Source organism: Bos grunniens, chromosome 4 (assembly GCF_055505025.1).
Source record: "Bos grunniens cultivar Pamir isolate PY7600 chromosome 4, Bosgru_T2T1.0, whole genome shotgun sequence".
In the NCBI taxonomy this organism is placed as follows: Eukaryota; Metazoa; Chordata; class Mammalia; order Artiodactyla; family Bovidae; genus Bos; species Bos grunniens.
The window spans coordinates 88,046,378-88,071,139 of NC_141168.1; the positions used below are offsets into that span (position 1 = coordinate 88,046,378).

Here is a 24,762-nt window from a genome sequence, read left to right on the forward strand (position 1 = left end):
GGGATTGACATGTACACAGGGCTATGTTTAAAACAGATAATCAACAAGGACCTACTGTACAACACAGGGAACTCTGCTCGGTACTCTGTAATAACCTAATGAAGAAAGAATTTGAAAAAGAACAGACACGTGTATAACTGAATCCCTTTGCTGGATACCTGAAACTAACACAACACTGGTAATCAACTATGCTCCAATGTAAAATTAAAATTTAAAAAAAGACTCAACAGTAAACCTCAACTTGAGGGAACAAATCTAGGAACCACTTCCAATCACAAACCTCAGAATTCGTTCCCATCAATCCCCAAGTTCAGACTCTTCTAATCTGAATGAGGCAATCTTTCATTTTTCTCTTTTGAAACAGCTATTGGAAATTGATGGAATAAAACCCAAAATTATCTAAAATTCCTTTTAATCACTACCATTTATTAAAAGAACAATCATCATTAAAGAAGAAAACTTATAACACTTTAAAGTACAAATAATACATTTTATTTCATCCCTGAAAACAAAAACAAAAAATGTACACATCTAATGAGAGACTGAACAACTATTCCAAACTTCACCTGGAAACGGTATGTAAATAATTTCTTCACATAATGGCAGGGTACAGGGAAGAGTTTGCAAAGATACCTTCAAGAAGTATTTTCTCATACTTACTTTAATAAACCAGTATAATTATTGCTACCACGTCTGGTAGCACATTGTAATAATGAACAATACAATTTCCAAAACTAAATACAATACAGTCTAAATCTAGAAGCTAGCTGCACTTAGAGAATAAATACTATGAAACATAGGGCACCATATGGCAATTAAATTTGCAACAAGGAAAATTTAAATAAAGGTGTACTTTGCTCTATACCAGAATTACCCAAGATTGAGCTCTCTTGTGCTATATATAGAATAGCTGTTTTCCTGAAAAGATAGTCCATCTTCATAATTTAAATTACATTTTAAATGCTCTTATTTTTAAATGGTCACTACATAAAATGAATATCTACTGTATATCATACAAATCCAACATTTCATAAAGAGTATATATTCTATATACTATAATGTTAACATTTTCCAAACAATTTAATGCAACACAAATACTTTTATTATACACATCTGGCTAAAGTCCTTAAGAGTTCCAGTCTCACAAATATCTCAGTTTCCCGCTTCCTTGTCAATATAATAAAAGCAAAAATTACCCAAATATGGAAATAATGTGCTTTCTTGACAGCATAATCAAAGTGTTATATTTTTAAATTAACATTCATCTATATGAAAAATCATGAATTAATATTTAATCTCATCATAAAAATATCTTTTATTCTTCAGAATACAAGTATATAAGAAAATGTTACATACGAGATTGGAGATTACTATTTTAATGTTATTTAATTGCCCCAATGTTTAGAATAGTTTACGAACAGTGGCTACTACCCATTTCAAGATTATACTCTTACAAATGTAATTTTTTTTAATATACAATAATTAACCTTCAGTTATTCTGAAGGGATAGTGCAAATGAAGACATTCTTTGGGTCATCATTTCAAAACACTATTTTCAATATTACACTTCCTTTCTCTCTGCTCATAATCTGAATAACAAAATATAGTAAGTACTGGAAGTAAGCACATTTTCTAATAGTATCAGTCCAACATTCACATCTATCCATAACAAATGACAAAACGATTCAATAACAATATTCCTCATTTGTCTAAAAAATGTTATATATTTAAATAAATATTTTGTAGAAATGAATCCGTCTTTCAGTGTTTTTGTTTCAACTTGGTCTCAAACACAAAGATTTATACAAAGATCACCTACCTGCTTACTACATCAACCATGTTACCAAATTCCCTTTAAGGCTATAGTACAGCATTGAAGAGATGTGCCTGAAAGCAAACTAATAACTTTTAAATTATATACAGAATTAAAGTTCCATGAATGCAGCATACTCCTTGAAAATGCGCAGAGCTTTTACTGTAAAGTATCACTCTATGCTACCAGTGATTTTCTGCCATAGGACATAATCCATGGTGAGTGTAGCAGCACGAGGTCATCCTCCACTGCTATCTAATGCTGCCTGAGGCTTTTACCCTTTTATTTGTGGTCAGTGGCACTGGGTTCCCACTAGTACCACTCGTAGTGCTAGCTGCTGAGCCGTTCACAACAATATAGTCGACTTTGTTCTCCAGCTTTACCAAACGTTGTAAAATGTCATCCAAAAGGACAGCAATTGTTCTTCTTAGATCCGCTAGGGGGAAAAAATGAGAATAAATCATAATAAACAGTGATAGAGCACTTAATATTTGTGCTTTCATAGTTTGACGGGAAACATGAACAATTATTGAATCATCTGAAATATACTAGAAAGAAAGTACTCAAACCACAAACAGGAAAAGCCTCAGTATTTTAATCAATAGTATCACATACAGAGCTTCTTATAGGAATAATTTCAGTTATAAATGTGGGGAAATTCACTTTTCTAATGCAATAAAACAGATTTAAGGGCTAGTTTAAAATGTTAGTCCCTCTGTAAGAAATCCATTTACTTTGAGATTCTTAAGCAGTCTGTAAAGATGATGTGGGCTAGGCAGCTAAGGTAGAAAGCTAGCTAAGCAAGAAACTCAATGAAATGTAGAAACAAAAAAACCTAGAACCTCCACAGGCTGAAATGTGGGGGGAACCCAGGAACCAGAGCAGAGCCAGGAACCTGGTTAGTGCAGAACAGATAGTAGTTCTGACTAGCAAATGATAGGGGAACTATCTTCTAATCTCTCCGGGAGGTTACAATGATGTCAGCAGAATTTACCTGGCAAGAATGAAATTATGCGAAGTAAGTCAGAAAGAAAAACACCAATACAGTATATTAACGCATATATATGGAATTTAGAAAGATGGTAACGATGACCCTATATGCGAGACAACAAAAGAGATACAGATGTAAAGAACAGTCTTTTGGATTCTGTGGGAGAAGGCGAGGGTGGGATGATTTGACAGAATAGCATTGAAACATGTATATTAACATATGTGAAATAGATCATCAGTCCAGGTTTGATGCATGAGACAGGGTGCTCAGGGCTGGTGCACTGGGATGACCCTGAGGGATGGGCTGGGGAGGGAGGTGGGAGGGAGGGTCAGGATGGGGAACACATGTACACCCATGGCTGATTCATGTGAATGTATGGCAAAACCACCACAATATTGTAATTAGCCTCCAATTAAAATAAAAAGAAAAAAAAGAGAATGAAATTATGACCCTCTGCTTCATTTTAAGTCTTTTTACTCAGGATTCCCAATGGCACCTAGCACATATTAGGTATTCAGTCAGTGACATCTAATATTGTTACTTTTTGTTGACCCTGGACCAAAAATGGCACCTCAACCCCTATCTGTGATCAGAGAAAAAATCATTTCAACAACAGCTCATGAAATTGCTAATGGTTCTGTTAGTAAGTCATCAGAAAAAAAAAATAGGTAGAAGAAAAATAAAATAGGTAAATTGGACTTCATCAAAATTTAAAACTTTTGGAAATCAAAAGATACTATCCAGAAAGGGAGATGACAATCTACAAAATGGAAGAAAATATTTGCAAATCATGTATCTGATAAGGGCTTAATATCAAGAGCATATAAAGAACTCCTAAACCCAACAATAAAAAGATAAACAACTCAATTTTTAAAATCAGCAAAGAACTTGAAAAAAACATTTCTTCAAAGATATGCAACTGATCAGTAAGCATGTGAAACAATACCAAACATCACATGATACATCACTTTACACCTGCTAGGATGGCTATAATCAGAGAACGGGAAAATAACAAACACCGGCAAGAACATGAGGAAGTTAGAATCCACATATACGGCTAGTGGGACTATAAAATGGCATAGCCATCATGCAAAACAGCCAGGCAGTTTCTAAAAAACCTAAACATACCATGAAAAAAGTAAAAGTGAAAGCCGCTCAGTCGTGCCTGACTCTTTGCAACCTCACGGACTATATAGTCCATGGAATTCTCTGGCCAGAATACTGGAGTGGGTAGCCTTTCCCTTCTCCAGGAGATCTTCCCAACCCAGGGATCAAACCATACGACCCAGAAATTCCACTCCCAGGTACATACCTTTAAAAAGTGAAAGAGACTCCAAGAGGTACCTGTACACCAGTGTTTATTTCAGAATTATTCACAATAGCAAAAAGGTGGAAATAACCTAAGTGTCCATCAGTAGGCGACAAGATGAACAAAATGTGGTATTCACACACAAGAGAATATTATTTAGCCATAAAAAGGAACAATGATCTCTAATACACGATACAAAATGGATGAACCTTAAAGATATTATACAAAGTAAAATAAACTTCCATACCTATATGTCTCTATCTTGATTTATCTCTTTTTTATATCCCAATAGGTTTTACTATTTGTATAAATGTGAGGAGAGGCAGATACAAATAAAATTAATCATGTGTACACAAAAAAGAAACACAATTATAGTAAAATGCAAAAATGACTAATGAAAATAAAACACATTAAGTGTTTAAAATGTAAGTCAAAAACTTTTCCTTATTAATATTTTTCAAATTCAAATGAATATTTTACTGCCACTAAAATCTGCTTAATTGTACAAGGGAGAAAAGTTAGAAGTCACTTCTTGATCAAAGCAAATTACTCACTGTAAAGTTTTATTATGAAGCCAGCAACAAAACAAGAATGCTTCCTAAGAACTAAAAGCTAATTTAAATATCAGAGCAAATAGCTAGGTAAAAATCATTTCAAAAGCCTCATAAACTCTGTAATTAAGTGTACATTAATTGTTCAGTCTTTTATATTTTTAATACAGCTACCCTCTCCCACTGAGTGCTGAATAAATTATATCATTCAACAAATATTTTATTACTTCCCTACTTAAGAGTGCAAGGCACACTGTTTAGATCTCGTGAGTAGATCAAGAGATGTTCTCATCAAACTTCACATACAAATTAAATGCCTAGGTACATTAAAAAAGCCTAGTTTTTAAGCGAGAAAAGAAAAGCTATATAATGATCTGACTAAGTGCAAGAAGTAACAAACACAAGATTCCAGTACCCTTTACCCAGTTTCCCCTAATAGTGACATCTTGCAAAATCACATAACACATCACTACTAGAGTCTATACTGGTACAGTCAAGATGCAGGGTATTTCCTTCACCACAAGGATTCCTGGGTTGCTCTCTTACAGTAACCCTTTTTCTTTTCATTAACCTTCTACTATGATGGATTAAGCTGACTGCTTTTTGAAAATTAAAACAGACTTGCATCCCTGGAATAAATGCCACTTGGTAACAGTAATTAATTCTCTGTATATGTTGTTGAATTCCACTTGCTAAGTTTTTCCTAAGGACCTGCACATCTATACTCATGAGGGATACTGGTCTTTAGTTTTTATTACCAATGCAGTCTTTGGTTTTGGTGTAAAGTTAATACTAGCCTTATAAATGGACTGGGAAGTGTTCTCTCCTCTTCTATTTTCTGGAAATGACTGTGTAAGATTGATACTAATTGCTATTAAAATTTTTGATAGAATTCTCCAGTGCAACCACCTGGGCCTGAAGATTTCTTTTTGGAAGTTCTTATAGTCAATTTCCCTAACAGTTACAAACATTATCTCACTTTGTAAATACTGTGATTTTTTTTTTATACAAATTGACAGGTTGTGGCAACCCTGTGCCAGGGAAGTGTATCGGTGCCATTTTTCCAACAGCACTTGCTCTCTTCATGTCTCTGTGTCACATTTTGGTAATTGTCGCAATATTTCAAACTTTTTCATTATGGTATTTGTTATGGTGATCTGTGATCAGATGTGCAGGTATGTGAAAACAGTATGGGGACTGGAATTCGAAGTGGAGTCTGGTGATTGTCACTGAGTTGATGCAATCTCATGACAGAAAAAAAAATTAGCAAACAAAAAAAAACCCTTTAACAAATGAGGAGTTGCTTCTTTAAGGAATGAGTAAAGTAACTGGTTTACTGACATGGACTCTACTCCTAGTGAAGTTGCTATGAAGACTTGCAATGACAAAAAGAGAAAAAAAAAATTAAGAATATTACATAAACTTAGTTGACAAGGCAGCAGCCGAGTTTGAGGACTTATTTCTAGAAGTTCTACTGTGGGTAAAACACTATCAAACAGCATGGCGTACTAGAAAGAAATCATTTGTGAATCAGTCAACTGATGCGGCAAACGTCACTGCTGTTTTATGTTAAGAAATTGTCACAGCCTGCCAACCTCAGCAACACCACCCTGACCAGTCATCAGCCATTGACATCAAGGCAAGACCAGTTTAAAAAAAAAAAGTATGACTTGCTGAAGGCTCAGATAATGGTTAGCATTTTTTAGCAATAAAGTATTTTTAATTACAGTGTGTACATTTATTTGGTTTCTTGGATAATGCTATTCCTATTGTACACCTAATAAACTACAGTGTAAATGTAACTTTTACATGCACTGTGAAACCAAAAACTTGGAATGACTTGCTTTATCTCAGTGGTCTAGAACCAAGTATCTCTGAGCTATGCCTATACAGAGCTATTCGAATTACTTATTCCATACTGGGTGACTGTGCTAGTTCACAGCTTTAGAGGTACCAACCCTTTTCATATAAGTTCCTATGTTTATGGGTAGAGCTGTTCTTAGTCTCTTATTATTTTGATATTTGCAGTGTCTGTAGTGACACTGCAATTTTTCTGTCAGTCTTATTAGAAGTTTGCCAGTTTATTCCCCACTCTTTCAAAGGAAAAGCTCTTTGTTGCATTGATTTTCTCTACTGATTTTCTTTCAATTTCATTTATTTCTGTTCTTATTTTAATCATTTCCTTCTTTCTGCTCTGCTCTGGGTTTCTTTAGCTCTTCTTTTTCTAGGTTCTTGAGGTGGGAGCTCAGATTATACATTTAAGACTTCTCTTTTCTAAAGTATGTACTTTTCTAAAGTAAACTTCTCTCTCAGCATGGCTGTAGCTGTGTCCCACAATTTTTTATGTTTCACTTTCATTTGGGGATTGTCCTATTACCACTCTTTTATTTCTATTTTGAGTTCACTGCAGTCACAGAATACACTTTACGATCCCAATTCTTATAAATTTGTTGAGGTCTGTTTTATGTCTTAGGATAACTATTTTTGTAAATGTTCTATGGACTGTTAAAACCCATGTATATCCCCTGTGTTGGCTTCTATTTTGGAGTGTGGTAGCTATGTTAAAGATTAACTATTTGGTCTCATTGAAGCCAACACAATGCTCCTGTGTTTCTTCTTCAATGATAAATAAAGTGCTTACAGAATTTGAAAAAAAAATGTTATCTTGCTGTTATTAATGGAGCTTCCAAATATGTAGGAGTCCATTGCTTAGACTGTGTTCTTCAGGTCTTTTATATCTTTGTAGATTTTCTGCCTAGTTCTATCAGTTTCTGAGAGAGCAGTGTTTAAATTCTCAACTCTAATTGTGGATTTATGCATTTTTGTTTTCAGTTCTACCATTTTTGTAGATACATTTAGGACTGTTATTTCTTCTGGGTAGATTGATCCCTTTATGATTATATAATGTCCTTCTCTAACACTGGTAGTTTTCTTTCCTCTGAAGTCTACTTGATCTGTTATTAATGTAGACATCCCTGCATTCCTTTGACAAATATTTGCATGAAATATCTTTTCCAATCCTTCTACTTACAGCCAGCCAGTATCATTAAGTTTGAAGTGAGTTTCTTGTAGACAGCACATACTTTGTCATGTTTTTTAACCCAATCTGCCAATGTCCTCAAACTAGTGTATTTATACCACTAATAATTAATGTAATTCTGGTATATTAGGACTTAAGTCTGAAATTTCATCTTTTGTTTGTTCTGTTTTTTCACTTCCCTGTTTTCCTTTTCCTGCCTTCCTATGGGGTACTTGAGTACTTTTTAGAATTCTTTTTTTATTTTTCTGAAGGGTTTTTAAATGTATCTCTCTGCAAGTTTTAGCTGTTCTGGATATTACACCTTATACATAATGTACGATAGTCATTTTACCAATCATAGTGATATACAGAAGCTTTACCTCTCTTAACCATCTGTGATCCAGCAGATCCAGCAAAGGGACTGAGAATCCCCAGGGAATTTGACTTTGAAGGTCAGTGGGATTTGATTACAGAACTTCCACAAGACTGGGGAAACAGACTCTTGGAGGGCACAACAAAAACCTTGTATGCACCAGGAAGCAGGAGAAAGGAACAGTGACCCCACAAGAGACTGAGCCAGATTTGCTGCTGAGTGTCCTGGAGCCTCCAGCACAGGTGTGGGTTGACAGTGGCCTACTGCGTAATCACGGGCACTGACTACAACAGTCATGGGAGCCACAGCATCCTGGCATAAATCCTTTTGCAAGAGGTCACCATTACCCCTAACATAGTTTGGCCTAAGGCCAAGATACAGGGAGGGAACACAGCCCCACCCATCAGCAGAAAATTGGATTAAAGATTTACTGAGCATGGCCTCCCCAAACAGAGTAAGGCCCAGTTTCCCCACAGCCAGTCCCTCCCATCAGGAAGCTTCCACAAGCCTCTTACTCTTACCCATCAGAAGGAAGACAGAATGAAAACCACAATCACAGAAAACAAACCAAACTTATCACATGGACCACAGCCTTGTCTAACTCAATGATACTATAAGCCATGCTGTGTAGGGCCACCCAAGATGGTGGGTCATGGTGGAGAGTTCTGACAAAACGTGGTCCACTGCAGAAGGGAATGGTAAACCACGTCAGTACTCTTGCCTTGAGAACCCAATGAACAGTATGAAAAATGCAAAATGATATGACACTGAAAGATGAACTCCCCAGGTTGGTTGGTGCTCAAAATGCTACCGGAGTAGAGCGGAGATATAGCTTCAAAAGGAATGAAGAGCCAGAGCCAAAGCTTAAAGAACCCCCAGCTGTAGGTATGTCTGGTGGTGGAAGTAAAGTCTGATGCTGTAAAGAACAATACTGTATAGGAACATGGAATGTTAGGTCCATGAATCAAGCTAAACTGAAAGTGGTCAAACAGGAGATGGCAAGAGTGAATGTCAACATTTTAGGAATCAGTGAACTAAATGGACTGGAATGGGTGAATTTAATTCAGATGACCATTATATCTATTACTGTGGGCAAAAATCCCTTAGAAGAAATGGAGTAGCCCCCATAATCAGCAAGAGTCCAAAATGCAGTACTTGGGTGCAATCTTAAAAACGACAGAATGATCTCTGTTTGTTTCCGATGCAAGCCATTCAATATCACAGTAATCCAAGTCTATGCCCCAATCACTAACATTGAAGAAGCTGAACGGTTCTATGAAGACCTACAAGACGTTCTACAACTAACACCAAAAAAAAAAAAATGTCCTTTTCATCACATGGGACTGGAATGCAAAAGTAGAAGTCAAGAGATACCTGGAGTAACAGGCAAATTTGGCCTTGGAGTATAAAATGAAGCAGGGCAAAGGCTAACAGAGTTAAGCCAAGAGAATGCACTAGTCATAACAAACACTGTCTTCTAACAACACAAGAGACGACTCTACACATGGACATCACCAGATGGTGTGAAAACAGACTAATTATATCCTTTGCAGTGAAAGATGAAGAAGTCCTCACAGTCAACAAAATAATCCAAAATGCAGTACCTGGGTGTAATCTCAAAAATGACAGAATGATCTTGGTTAGTTTCCAAGGCAAATCATTCAGTATCACAGTAATCCAAGTCTATGCTCCAACCACGAACGCAAAAGAAGCTGAAGTTGAACGGTTCTATGAAGACCTACAAGACCTTCTATAACTAACACCCAAAACAGATGTCCTTTTCATTATAGGGGACTGGAATGCAAAAGGAGGAAGTCAAGAGATACCTGGAGTAACGGGCAAGTGTGCCATTGGAGTACAAAATAAAGCAAAGCAAAAGCTAACAGACTTTTGCCAAGAGAATGCACTGATCATAGCAAACAGCCTTTTCCAACAACCCAATATACATATACACACTACTAAATAGAAAATAGAAAATAAGGACCTACTGAATAGCACAGGGAACTCTATTCAGTAATCTCTAATGACCCACATGGGAAAAGAATATAAAAAAGAGTGGATATATGTATCACTGATTCACTTTCCTATGCACCTGAAATACAATATTATAAATCAACTAAACTCCAATAAGAATTTTTTTAAAGATTAAAAAAAAAAACCATCCCCAAGAAAAAGAAATGCAAAAAGACAAAATGGTTATCCAAGGAGGCCTTACAAATAGCTGAGAAAAGAAGAGAAGCGAAAGGCAAAGAAAAGGAAAGATATATCCATCTGAATGCAGAGTTCCAAAGAATAGCAAGGAGAGATAAGAGAGCTGTCCTAAATGAATAAAGCAAAGAAATAGAGGAAAACAACAGAATAGGAAAGCCTAGAGGTCTCTTCAAGAAAATCAGTGATGCCAAGGAGGCATTCCATGCAAAGATGGGCACAGTAAAGGAGAGAAACAGTATGGACCTAACAGAAGCAGAAAAGATTACAAACCGGTGGCAAGAATACACAGAAGAAATATACAAAAAAAGACCTTAATGACCCAGATAACCATGATGGTGTGATCATTCACCTAGAACCAGATATCTTAGAGTGCAAAGTTAAGTGGGCCTTAGGAAGCATCACTACCAACAAAGCTAGTGGAGGTGATAGAATTCCAGTTGAGCTATTTCAAATCCTGAATCTAAGATGATGCTGTGAAAGTGGTGCACGCAATATGCCACCAAATGTGGAAAACTCAGCAGTGGCCACAGGACTGGAAAAGGTCAGTTTTCATTCCAACCCCAAAGAAAGGCAATGCCAAAGAATGCTCAAACTACCATACAATTGCACTCATTTAACATGCTAACAAAGTAATGCTCAAAATTCTCCAAGTGAGGCTTTAACAGTACATGAACCAAGAACTTACAGATGTTTAAGCCGGATTCAGAAAAGGCAGAGGAACCAGAGATCAAATTGCCAACATCCACTGGATCATAGAAAAAAACAAGAGAATTCCAGAAAAACATCTACTTCTGCTTCACTGACTATACTAAAGCCTTTGACTGTGTGGATCACAACAAACTGTGGAAAATTCTTCAAGAGATGGCAATACCAGACCACCTTACCTGCCTCCTAAGAAACCTGTATGCCAGTCAAGAAGCAACAACAGTTAGAACCAGACATAGAATAACAGACTGATCCAAAATTGGGAAAGGAGTACATCAAGGCTGTATACTGTCATCCTGCTTATTTAACTTATATGCAGAGTACATCATGCGAATGCCTGGCTGGATGAAGCACAAGCTGGAATCAAGATTGCAGGGAGAAATATCAAGAACCTCAGATATGTAGATGACACCACCTTTACAGCAGAAAGTGAAGAGGAACTAAAAAGTCCCTTGATTAAGGTGAAAGAGGAGAGAAAAAAAGTTGGCTTAAAAGTCAACATTCAAAAAACTAAGATCATGACATCTGGTCCCATCACTTCATGACAAACAGATATGGAAACAATGGAAACAGTGACAAATTTTATTTTCTTGGGCTACAAAATCACTGCAAACAGTGACTGCAGCCATGAAATTAAAAGACGATTGCTCCTTGGAAGGAAAGCTATGACCAACCTAGACAGCATATTAAAAAGCAGAGACACTACTTTGCTAACAAAAGTCCATAGAGTCCAAGATACCATTTTTCCAGTAGTCATGTATGGATGTGAGAGCTGGACCACAAAGAAGGCTGAGCACTGAAGAATTGATGCTTTCAAACTATGGTATTAGAGAAGACTCTTGAGAGTTCTTTGGATTGCAAGAAGATCAAACCAGTCAATCCTAAAGGAAATCAATCCTGAATATTCACTGGAAGGACTGATGCTGAAGCTGGAACTCCAATACTTTGGCCACCTAATGTAAAGAGCTGACTCACTGGAAAAGATCCTGATGCTGGGAAAAACTGAAGGCAGGAGAAGGAAGCAACAGAGGATGAGATAGTTGGATGGCATCACCAACTCAATGGACATGAGTTTGAGCAAGCTCCAGGAGATGGTGAAGAACAGGGAAGCCTGGCGTGCTGCAGTCCATGGGGTTGCAAAGAGTAGGACACAACTGAGTGACTGAACAACCATCATCTGCGACGGTTCATTTTGTGTCAATTTGGCTAGGCTATGGTATGTAGACAAATCTACCAGTCTGGATACTGCTGCGAAAGTACTTTTTTGATGGGATTAGCAAGGCCCAGTGGTAAAGAATCCACCTGCAACGCAGAAGCCATAGGATACTCAGGTTTGATTCCTGGGTCAGGAAGATCCCCTGGAGGATGGCATGGCAACCCACTCTAGTATTCTTTCCTGAGAATCCCATGGACAAAGGAGGCTGGCAAGCTACAGTCCATAGCGTCAAAAAAGAGTCAGACATGACTGAAGCAACTTAGCACAGCATTTAAGCCAGTAGATTTTCAGTAATGTAATCACTCACCATAATGTGAGTGTACTTCATCTAGTAAGCTGAAGATCTTATGAAAAGACTACGGTTTCTGGAACAGGAGGAATTTTGTCCCCAGATTGACTGCCTTCAGACTTAGGACCTAAACATCAGTTTTTGCCAGAATTTTCAGCCTGCCCTGAAGATTTTGGACTTTCCAGGCTCCACAACTGCATAAGCAGCGAATTTCTTAAAGTCTCTCTCTCCCTCTCCTTGATTTGTTTTATTCAGATTTAAAAATCTGAATACGCCATCCTTTTACCAATTACTTCATTTATAAGATACTGCCTTAAATATTTCCTCTACATAAATTTAGAATCACATCAAGCAGTGTTATAATTTTTCCTTCAACAATTTTTGCTTCAGTTTAGAAAAATCAAGAAGAAAAAGAATCTAGTGACCTACCTTTATTTTTATGCACTGTTTTTCTTTCCTTCCTGATTGTTCCAAGTTTCCTCTATTTTTAACATTTCTTTTCCAATGAAAGAACTTCTTTAGCTATTTCTTAGTGTGGGTCTGCTGGTAACAAACTCTTTTCCTTCATCTAAGAAATACCTTTGATTTCCCTTAATTCCTAAAGGATATTTTCACTGGGTATAGAATTCTAGATTAAGAGTTCTTTTCTTTAAGCATTTAAAACACAATATGCCAGAAACCAACACAACATTGTAAAGCAATTATCCTCCAATTAAATATATATATATACATACATATGCCACTTATTTCCAGACTTGATGGTTTGTGATGAGAAATCCACTATCATTTGACTTGTCTTCTCACCATTAAGTGTTGCTTTTCTCTAGGTGCTTTTGAAAAGTTTTTTTTTTTTTTGGCCATATCACACAGTTTGTGGGATCGTCCTTGACCAGGGATTGAAGCCAGGCCACCACAGTGACAGCCCAGAATCCTAAGGTCACCAGGTAAGTCCAAGTGTTTTTTTTCCTAAGTTGCTCTTTTAAGTTTTCAGACGCTTACTTATGATGTATCAGGGCATGGACTTTTTTGACTAATCATTTTTGGGGTTCACTCAGTTTCTTGAATCTGAGGTCTGTGTCTCTTGAAAAATTTGGAAAAGTTTTTGGTCATAATTTTTTTGAATTATTTTTCCAGCTCTGCCCTCATTCTCTTCTTCCACAAAAGTTACATCTGTTGTTATAATCCTACAGGTCGCTAACGTGCTGGAATTTTTTTTAAGTCTATTTTCTCTCTGTTGTTCAGGTTGGGTAATTACATCGTTCTATATTTCAGTTCACTGATACTATCCTCTGTTCTCTCCTTTCTATTTTTGAGTCAATCTGCTAACTCATACTTTTCATTTCAGTCATTGTATTTTTCAGCCCAAAAATTTCCATTTAGTTTTTCTTTATATGCTCTATTTATCTCCTAAGACTTACTGTTTCCCTGTTGAGCCTTTCTGTTCTTTCATTCTGTTCTTTGTGCTCATTAATTCCTCACTGAAGCATTTAATCCTGACTGCTTTAAAATCTTTTTCAGATAATTCTAACATTAGTCATTGGTTATCTTTCTTCATTCAGTTTAAGATTTCCCTAGTTCTTGGTATGACAACTGATTTATATTTGTAACCAGGACATTTACATATTTTATTATGAAAGTCAGGATCTTATTTAAACCTCCTATGTTAAGTAGTATTCTCTGATACCACTGTGGCAGGGCAGAGGGGTGTCACCTTGTTACTGCCAGGTGGAGGCAAAAATCTAGGTTCCCGCTTAGCCTCCACTGCCACCTGAAGGTGGTGAGCTCTTTGTCACTGCTGGACAGAGGGAGGAGTTCCAGGCGCCCTCCCCATACTCTTCACTGACACTGTGATGCAGACTGCTCCTTACCACTGGGCAATGGTAAGTCCTCACTCTCCACACGTCACCCCTGAGGAAGGGAGGTGAGCACCTCATTACTGCGTAAGGGTAGAAGTTCTGGCTCCCTATGTGGTCTCCACGTGGTGTAGGGGGAGTCTGGATGCTCTGTTATAGCCTCACAAGGGTGGGAGTCTGTGCTCCTCACTTGGCCTTTGATAACGTGGGTGGTATAGTGGTAACTTTCTTTTGTGGTGTCTGGTTAGAGGAGAATGGTTTACTGTCTAAAAGTTTTTATCTTGCTAGGCTGCCCCTCTTTGGCTACAGAGAACAGGCTTCTGTTGGGGTTTTGCTTGTTTTGTCTCTGTCTATGCCTGGTTGACAGTTCTTAATTCTCAGAATAGCATTTAAATATTAACACTAAACTGTTCTCCAATTCTCTGAAAATATTTGGTGGAGTCCATTTTTCAGCAACAACAGAGGTAAAACCAAAACTCTTAAAAGAAAGTAAGGTCAGACTTTGGGTGGAAAAGCCTGAGGTGAAAAAAGATGTGTTGCTGTACATTCAGGTGTAGAAAACCACAGGTCAACTGCAAATGTTCTCTAATAGTCACTGGGCATCAGAACAATAACCCCAAATTCACTGCTCTGCACAAATCACAGAATCCAAAAAATGTTACATGGGAAGAAACGTAAGTTTTTTTTTTCTTAGAGAAAACTAAGAATGTTAAGCAATATTCTTAGATATCTTTTAAGATATCTTAAAAAGAAATGATGATATCTTAAAAAGAAAGTACAAGTTACTCCTCAAAATTTACAGACAGTAATCTTAAAGCTGAACTGATCTGTCCATGGCTCTTGCAATAGTAACAATTCATTGTAGACCAACATTTAAAAAAATATATTACCTTGTGTTTTGTTTGCCAACTGGGAAAATCACATTATATAGCTCAAGGGAAAACCATTCAATAAATATTATTTTGACTGACTAGCCTTTTTATATGGTAGCAACTAGAGGCTAATGGTTTCTATCAATGGCTTAAAGTTCAAGTTCACCGGAACTCACGAAATTCTCACCTTACTGTAATTTATATTGCCATTCCAGATTACTGGCACAAGGATAGAATTCAAATAATGAAACGGAAATAACTGGCTACCTAGTCTGCAAAAAAGAACCAGCATCTCTTACTGTTTGCACCAGAAATCTCAACTGTATTACAGACTTGTGTGTGTGCTTGGTTGCTCAGTTTTGTCTGACTCTTTGTGACCTCGTAGACTGTAGCCTGCCAGGCTCTTCTGTCCATGAATTTTCCAGGCAAAAATACTGGAGTGGGTTGCCATTTCCTCCTCCAGGGGATCTTCTTGACCCAGGGACTGAACCTGAGTCTCCTACATCTCCCACACTGGCAGGCAGATTCTCCACCACTAGCATAACCTGGGAAGACCCTGTTACGGACAAAAATGTTTAAAAAAAAACAAAAAAAACTGCACTATATTACAATGCGTTTTAGAAAAAAAAAATTTAAGCATATAACTAAAGCATAAAAGATGATAGACATGTTTTACCATACAAATTTTTAAAAACAATATACCAAGTTATTAGACAACTGATGAACAGAGCAAAACCATATGCTACATATACTGACAGCGTGAATGTCTTTAATAAAAAATCAGTCAAAAAGTAATTTCCCTGCAGAAAAACTGACAAAGGATACAAAATATTCCCTCTTGTATGTATAAGAAATACAAATAGCCAACAAACTAGAAAATCTTTCAACCTCTCCGGTAAACACAGAAATGCAAAAGCAAACAATTAGATACCATTTAAAAGTAAACTGAACTGGTGCAGGGTGTAGAAACTGGCACTTCCACAGTGGTGGGAGAGTGGAAACAGGAGTGCACACTGGCAGCACAACCCTGGAGGGCAACTTGACACGTGTCTATTAAATTTAACATGCATACCCTTAGCCAGAAAGTTTCATTTTGAGGAAATTCATCCTGCTGAAACAGTCACACAAACATAAAATACCCACAAATGTATTATTCACACATATATTTCATGCTGCTAAGTCACTTCAATCGTGTCCGATTCTGTGCCACCCCATAGACGGCAGTCCACCAGGCTCCCCCGTCCCTGGGATTCTCCAGGCAAGAACACTGGAGTGGGTTGCCATTTCCTTCTCCGATGCGTGAAAGTGAAAAGTGAAAGTGAAGTCACTCAGTCGTGTCTGACCCTCAGTGACCCCATGGACTGTAGCCTTCCAGGCTCCTCCGTCCATGGGATTTTCCAGGCAAGAGTACTAGAGTGGGGTTCATATACACACACTTATCACAGCACTAAATCCAACATACAAGGTTAGCAACAAATTATCCATTACTACAGAATAAGCAGAGAAAAAAGGAACCTTTTAAAATGAAACAATATTAAGTCACTAAAAAGGATGAAACAGACTATCTGTAATAACATGGAAAGATATCTATAATCAAGTGAAAACAAGAAAGTTGCAAACTAGTATATATACAGTACAATCCCATTTTTGTTCAAAATGTGCTGGATGATATGTCTGCAAACTAGAGCTGGTTGGTTATCTGTCTTTGTAAAAAAGTTTTACTGGAACACAGCCATGCTCCCCAGAGAAGGCAATGGCACCCCACTCTAGTACTCTTGCCTGGAAAATCTCATGGATGGAGGAGCCTGGTAGGCTGCAGTCCATGGGGTCGCTAGGAGTCGGACACGACTGAGCGACTTCACTTTCACTTTTCACTTTTCATGCATTGGAGAAGGAAAATGGCAACCCACCAGTGTTCTTGCCTGGAGAATCCCAGGGACGGGGAAGCCTGGTGGGCTGCTGTCTCTGGGGTCACACAGAGTTGGACACGACTGAAGCGACTTAGCAGCAGCAGCAGCAGCCATGCTCCCTGGTGGATCCCTGGTGGCTCAGACGGTAAATCATCTGCCTGCAACTCGGGAGAGCCAGGTTCGATTCCTGGGTCGGGAAGATCCCCTGGAGAAGGAAATGGCAATCCACTCCAGCACTTTTGCCTGGAAAATCCCATGGGGGGAGGGGCCTGATAGGCTACAGTCCATGGGGTCACAAAGAGTCAGACGCGACTGAGCGACTTCACAAGAAAGCAAGCAAGCCATGCTTATTTACTGAAAAGAAGACCAAATGACCCACAAAGCTGAAAATACTTAACATTTAGTCCTATAAGAAAAAGTCTGCTAGTCCCAATATATACCAAATTAATTGACATTCTCTCTCTCTGCTCTTTTACTTATCTATGGCGCATATTTCTGTAATATTTGAATGCTTTTATTTTTGATAACCAGAAATAAGTAAAAAAAACATTTCAGATCACTGGTTAAATACCATGTGGCCATTAAATGATGCAGATATATATTAACTGACATTGAACTAGCTCCACCATATATTTTAAAATATAGTTTAAAAGATACCATGTGTATGAGTCTCATTTTGCTCTTGTAACTGAGTTGTTACATACAGCTACCCAGCATAGAACATTGAAATTAAAAGACGCTTACTCCTTGGAAGAAAAGTTATGACCAACCTAGATAGCATATTCAAAAGCAGAGACATTACTTTGCCAACAAAGATCTGTCTAGTCAAGGCTATGGTTTTTCCTGTGGTCATGTATGGATGTGAGAGTTGGACTGTGAAGAAAGCTGAGGGCCGAAGAATTGATGCCTTTGAACTGTGGTGTTGGAGAAGACTCTTGAGAGTCCCTTGGACTGCAAGGAGATCCAACCAGTCCATTCTGAAGGAGATCAGCCCTGGGATTTCTTTGGAGGGAATGATGAGGAAGCTGAAACTCCAGTACTTTGGCCACCTCATGCGAAGAGTTGACTCACTGGAAAAGATTCTGATGCTGGGAGGGATTGGGGACAGGAGGAGAAGGGGACGACAGAGGATGAGATGGCTGGATGGCATCACTGACTCGATGGACATGTGTCTGAGTGAACTCCAGGAGTTGGTGATGGACAGGGAGGCCTGGCGTGCTGAGATTCATGGGGTTGCAAAGAGTCAGACACAACTGAGTGCCTGAACTGAGCATAGCACAGAACAGCTACCTTTAAAAATATCAGTTATTCTGCTCAAGCAGAGAAATTTTTTTCTCGTTCCAAAAGAATTGCTTCTTCACGTTTCTATCAGTGTCCTTGGACTAAACAGAATGCAAAACAATGTAACATTTAATCTGCACCTGCCACTAGTACTGCCATCTCAGTTTATACCAACTCCATCTCTGCTGCTGCTGCTGCTGCTGCTAAGTCGCTTCAGTCGTGTCTGACTCTGTGCGACCCCACAGACGGCAGCCCACCAGGTTCCCCCATTCCTGGGATTCTCCAGGCAAGAACACTGGAGTGGGTTGCCATTTCCTTCTCCAGTGCATGAAAGTGAAAAGTGAAAGTGAAGTCACTCAGTCGTGTCTGACTCTTCGTGACCCCATGGACTGCAGCCTACCAGGCTCCTCCATCCACGGGATTTTCCAGGCAAGAGTACTGGAGTGGGGTGCCACTGCCTTCTCCGAACTCCATCTCTAGTCAACGATATTTGATTCTCAAGAGCCAATGCAGACTAACCCTCATCACTTCATAAAAATCATCATAAAGAGAATAAAAAAGTGTCCAGGGTATTCCCAGATAAAAATAGTTAAACTCAATAAAGGCACTTAAACCTTTGCTGATTCTAAATAGTCCATCAAAACAGTAAAGGTGATTCTTTTTCACGCTCTTTTTTATGCATACATGAATGAGGCCAAAGATAACAAGAAAGGAGACAACAGCAACAAAATTCCAGAAGCTGGAAAGCAAATGGATGAGACCTGGGGCTTCCCAGGTGGCGTCAGTGGTAAAGAATCTGCCTGCCAATGCAGGAGACCAAGAGATGCAGGTTCGATCCCTGGGTCATGAAGATCCCCTGGAGAAGGGCATGGCAAACCACTCCAGTATTCTTGCCTGGAGAATTTCATGGACAGAGGAGCCTGGTGGGCTACAGTCCATGGAGTCAGAAAAAGTTGGACACAACGGAGCACGCACCCACAGGGGAGAAATGGCTACCTTGTGTCCTAGATAACTGACTTAGCATACCTGAAAAACTTGGATCTTGAAACAGAAACCAAAAAACAATTGAAAAAATAAGAGAAAACAAAGAGCAATTCATTTTTCTCCATAGAAACGCAGCCCAAATGGCCCAGAAATTGCTGTATCAGGTACTAATGAAAATAGGAGTAAAAAAGGAACCAAAAACCGAAGGACTGGATAAAAACTGATTTATAAAGAAATCTGATTGCTAAATTTTCTCTACCACTCCAAACTGGGCAATGGTCCCTCCACCACTGCAGAAAATCTTGAGAGGCATTTTTTGAAGCCACTGAAACAGCTGAAGGCCTGGGCAGCACACTGAAAACTGGAGGAGGAAGTGAGAGTTCTCATAGTGAGTACTGAGGCCACTCCTCCCGCCGCACCCTTTTCCCCTGGCTCAGAGAACAAGTGTTCGATCCCATAACACTTGGATGCATAGATGTCCTACAAGCGTTGGAAGAGATTGGAAGCCCTTCTCTAAGGAGTCTGACCAGCTCAAGAGAAAAGACCTAAACATACTGATATTCAATTCAGTTCAGTTCAGTCGCTCAGTCGTGTCCAACTCTTTGCAACCCCATGGACTGTAGCACACCAGGCTTCCCTGTCCATCACCAACTCCTGGAACTTGGTCAAACTCATGTCCATAGAGTCGGTGGTGCCATCCAACCATTTCATTCTGTCATCCCCTTTTCCTCCCACCTTCAATCTTTCCCAGCATCAGGGTCTTTTCAAATCAATCAGTTCTTCACATCAGGTGGCCAAAGTATTGGAGTTTCAGCTTCAGCATCAGTCCTTCCAATGAATATTCAGGACTGATTTCCTTTAGGATGGACTAGTTTGATTTCCTTGCTGTCCAAAGTACTCTCAAGAGTCTTCTCCAACACCACAGTTCAAAAGCATCAATTCTTCGGCACTCAGCTTTCTTTATAGTCCAACTCTCACATTCATACATGACTACTAGAAAAACTATGCTGCTGCTGCTGCTAAGTCGCTCAGTCGTGTCCGACTCTGTGCAACCCCATAGACAGCAGCCCACCAGGCTCCTCTGTCCCTGGGATTCTCCAAGCAAGAATACTGGAGTGGGTTGCCATTTCCTTCTCCAAGAAAAACCATAGCTTTGACTAGATGGACCTTTGTTGGCAAAGTAATGTCTCTTTTCCATATGTTCTCTAGGTTGGTCATAGCTTTTCTTCCAAGGAGCAAGCGCCTTTTAATTTCATTTCAGTCACCATCTGCAGTGATTTTGAGCCCAGAAAAATAAAGTCTCTCACTGTTTCCACTGTTCCCCCATCTATTTGCCATGAACAGACACTGATACTATAATTTAAAAACTGGGGCACTTCCCAGGTGGTCCAGTAGTTAGGAACCCATCTTCCAGAACCGGGGATACGGGTTCTATTCCTGGTCCAGGAGGACTCCACACGCAGCAGCAAGGCAGTTAAGCCCGTGCACCACAACCACTGAGCCCACGTGACGCAACTCCTGAAGCCCACGCACAGCAACAAAAGCCCCGGCACAGCCAAAAATCAATTCGTTAGTTATTTTTTAAAAAGGGAAAGAAAAATTTAGCTGGCCTTTGTCCCAGGGTCCTGGGAGGCAGACTCTGAATGCCAGGAAGTTCCTGGCTGATTGTCTTTGTTATTCATGGTGGGCCCAAGGAATTGCACTTGATATTAACATATTATTGACCAGAGACGGATTCGCAGGAGAGGCATTAGTTTCTGCAAAAACCACCCCGGGTCAATAATGTGTTAAACTGGGACTCTTGGTGCACCCTAGATAGTGTGTACCGAGGTGACTCAGAATGGGGGCAAGCCATACAAGACCCATCTTGTGAGTAGAGGGTAAGGGCTTTCCAGTAGGCGAGCAGTGAGGGAGACTGGGAAATTGAGCTCAACCACGTGGCTAATGACTCAATCGATCATACCTCCACAATGAAACATCAATAAAAACTCTGGACATGGAAGTTTCGGTGGGCTCACCTCACTGGCAATGCTCTTAATACTGACACACGCTGACATGCCAGGAGGGCAATGTGTTCTGATTTCATAGGGAGAAAACAACAGAAACTTCGCACCTGGAATCCTCACAGACCTGCCTTGTCTCTCCCTTTGGCTGATTCTGATTTCCATTCTGCTGTAATAAAACTGTAGTATAGTACTTTCAGTGAGTTCCATGAGCTGATCTCATGCATCATAAACCTGAGAGGATAGTAGGAACCCTGGAACTTGTAGAGAGCTGGAAAAAAAGTGGAGATGATATGAGGACACCCAAACTTACGGCTGGTGTCTGAAATAAGGGCAGTATTGTGAAGGATTATGCCCTTAAACTGTGAAATTTGGCTAAGAGTCGGACACGACTGAGCGACTTCACTTTCACTTTTCACTTTCATGCATTGGAGAAGGAAATGGCAACCCACTCCAGTGTTCTTGCCTGGAGAATCCCAGGGACCGGGGAGCCTGGTGGGCTGCCGTCTATGGGGTCACAAAGAGTAGGACACGACTAAAGCGACTTAGCAGCAGCAGCAGTAGCAATAATCAGAAGTCATTGTAAATATTAAGGATACTCCCAAACAAATGACCCAGTCAGATCTTCTGAGTGAACACCACTCAGCAACTCAGCATTTCCCATCAAGGTTTTAGTGTCTCACTCTTTAAGAACACTTCAGAAAAGGTATCACTAATTAACCTTAGGGAAATAAAAAAAAACGGAGCTCTTAGCAGTTAAAAATGAAAGAGACAAAATGAAAAATTCCATACAGAACTGAAAATACAGCTGAGGAAAAACTTCAACAAATAAAGCAAAAAGACAAAAAGGTGGAAACTAGGAAAGCAAATAAAGGGGAATTAGTGGAAAATTCTGAAAGAGATGGGAATACCAGACCACCTGACCTTTCTCGTGAGAAACCTGTATGCAGGACAGGAAGCAACAGTTAGAATTGGATAGAACAATAGACTGGTTCCAAATAGGAAAAGGAGTATGTCAAGGCTGTATATTGTCACCCTGCTTATTTAACTTATATGCAGAGTACATCATGAGAAACACTGGGCTGGATGAAGCACAAGCTGGAATCAAGATTGCCAGGAGAAATATCAATAACTGCAGATATGCAGATGATACCACCCTTATGGCAGAAAGTGAAAAAGAACTAAAGAGCCTCTTGATGAAAGTGAAAAAGGAGAGTGAAAAAGTTGGCTTAAGGCTGAACATTCAGAAAACGAAGATCATGGCATCCGGTCCCATCACTTCATGGCAAACAGATGGGGAAAGAGTGGCTGACTTTATTTCTGGGGGGCTCCAAAATCACTGCAGATGGTGACCGCAGCCATGAAATTAAAAGACACTTACTCCTTGGAAGGAAAGTTATGACCAACCTAAACAGCATATTAAAAACCAGAGACATTACTTTGCCAACAAAGGTCCGTCTAGTCAAGGCTACGGTTTTTCCAGTGGTCATGTACGGATGTGAGAGTTGGACTATTAAGAAAGTTAAGCACCAAAGAATTGATGCTTTTCAAGTGTGGTGTTGGAAAAGACTTTTGAGAGTCCCTTGGACTGCAAGGAGATCCAACCAGTCCATCCTAAAGGAGATCAGTCCTGGGTGTTCATTGGAAGGACTGATGTTGAAGCTGAAACTCCAATATTTTGGCCACCTGATGGGAAGAGCTGACTGATTTAAAAGACCCTGATGTTGGGAAAGATTGAGGGCAGGAGGAGAAGGGGATGACAGAGGATGAGATGATTAGATGGCATCACCGACTCAATGGACATGGATTTGGGTAGACTCCGGTAGTTGGTGATAGACAGGGAGGCCTGGCGTGCTGTAGTTCATGGGGTCGCAAAGAAGTCAGACACGACTGAGCGACTGAACTGAACTAAGAGGACCAGTTCAGAGGGCCCAAATGTTGAATAACAATTCCAAAAAGAAAGAATGAAAACAATGTGCAGGAAAAAATGAAATAAATAATTTTGGAAAAATATTCCAGAATAAAGGACGTAAGTTTCAGGATTTAAAGTGCCCGCTGAGCTTCCAGCACATGAATCTATACCAAGGCACATCATCAAGAAATCTCAAGACAACAAGGTTCTACTTCATAGCACAGGGAACTATATTCAACATCCCGTGATAAATCATAATGGCAAAAAAATGAAAAAGAACACGTATATATATATATATGTATATGTATATATATGTGTGTGTTCTTTTATATATATGCTGCTTCTTAGGAATTCACAGATGTTCTGCAATTGACGATCTACAGTGATGTGAAACCCCTGGAGTAGGAAATGGCAGCCCACTCCATGTTCCTGCCTGGAGAATCCCATGGACAGAGGAGCCCGGCGGGCTACAGTCCATGGGGTTTGCACAGAGTTGGACACAACTGAAGTGACAAAGCAGCCGCAGTAAAGTGACAATCAGGAAAAATGCAAATATGAACTAGGGATGACCACAGCACTGATTATGCAGGAAAAGTCATTGTATTAGGGACACATACAGAAATATCTAGCAGTAAAATGCCACATTTTTAATAATTTAAATATTTTCCAAAAATTGGACAAAGCAAATATTGCAAGATGTTAGAATTGTTAAGACCTAAGTGATGGATTATCTGGGTATTTATCAGGTTTCTATTTTTCAGTACATTTGAAATTTTTCATAATAAAAAGTCAAGACAAAATTACTTTGTGAACACCTGTGCATGAAGCAGTGAGTTGGATCTCCATGATTATCATTAAATGGGGACAGGATGAAGAGGAGAAAACCAGGAATATTCTATGGTTATCTTACCATATCCCGCCATAGAAGCGCCATTCTCGACATCCATTGTGTTCTTATTTTCCTCTGCTAGGGCTTTAACGTATTTTTTGCTTAAATCTAGTATCTGCTCACGTAACTTGACACTGCTTTGATGTCTTGGTCGTTGAAAAATATAGTGCAGTAACATCAATCCCCAAAGGAGTCCAAATACAAGCAAGAGTAAACTCAATTTCTGGGACATAGATTTTCTTGAGATTGTAAAAACCATTTCTGAGGAACCACACAGACTCAACTGAAAAATGGTACCCAGAGGCAAGTCACCAAGCAATCAAGACGTGAAAGAAAAAAATCTCCTCCTCTAGTGTATATTCTTCATCTTCAGCAAGGTTGCCACCAACTCACAATTAACTCTGCAAAATTGAGAAGAAAAAAGGCAATTAGTCTTAACTATATCAGTAATAGAACAAACAATGGTAGATTAAAGAAGAGATTGTACAAATAGTTTTCATTTAGAATTGTATTGTCTTCTTTTTGATAATTTTCTCTATCACTAAATAAGCTTCCGAGTCTTTTATCAGCTCTGTTTTCAC

At 39.1% G+C, this 24,762-nt stretch overlaps 1 protein-coding gene across 5 annotated transcripts in view; it reads right to left on the bottom strand.

Annotated features, from left to right (window-relative positions):
• Window positions 1-469: 469 nt before the first annotated feature.
• The window catches only part of CCDC126 (coiled-coil domain containing 126), a 42,293-nt gene continuing 18,000 nt past the window's right edge, over window positions 470-24,762 (bottom strand). For all 5 annotated transcript variants that reach the window (XM_086397336.1, XM_086397335.1, XM_086397337.1 and 2 more), the window contains 2 exons: window positions 24,203-24,582; window positions 470-2,249 (listed from right to left, as the gene is read on the bottom strand). In XM_086397336.1, coding sequence (XP_086253462.1) covers window positions 2,065-2,249; window positions 24,203-24,440 — 423 coding nt within the window. In that variant the 5' untranslated portion in view covers window positions 24,441-24,582 and the 3' untranslated portion in view covers window positions 470-2,064. The remainder of the gene's footprint in view (window positions 2,250-24,202; window positions 24,583-24,762) is intronic.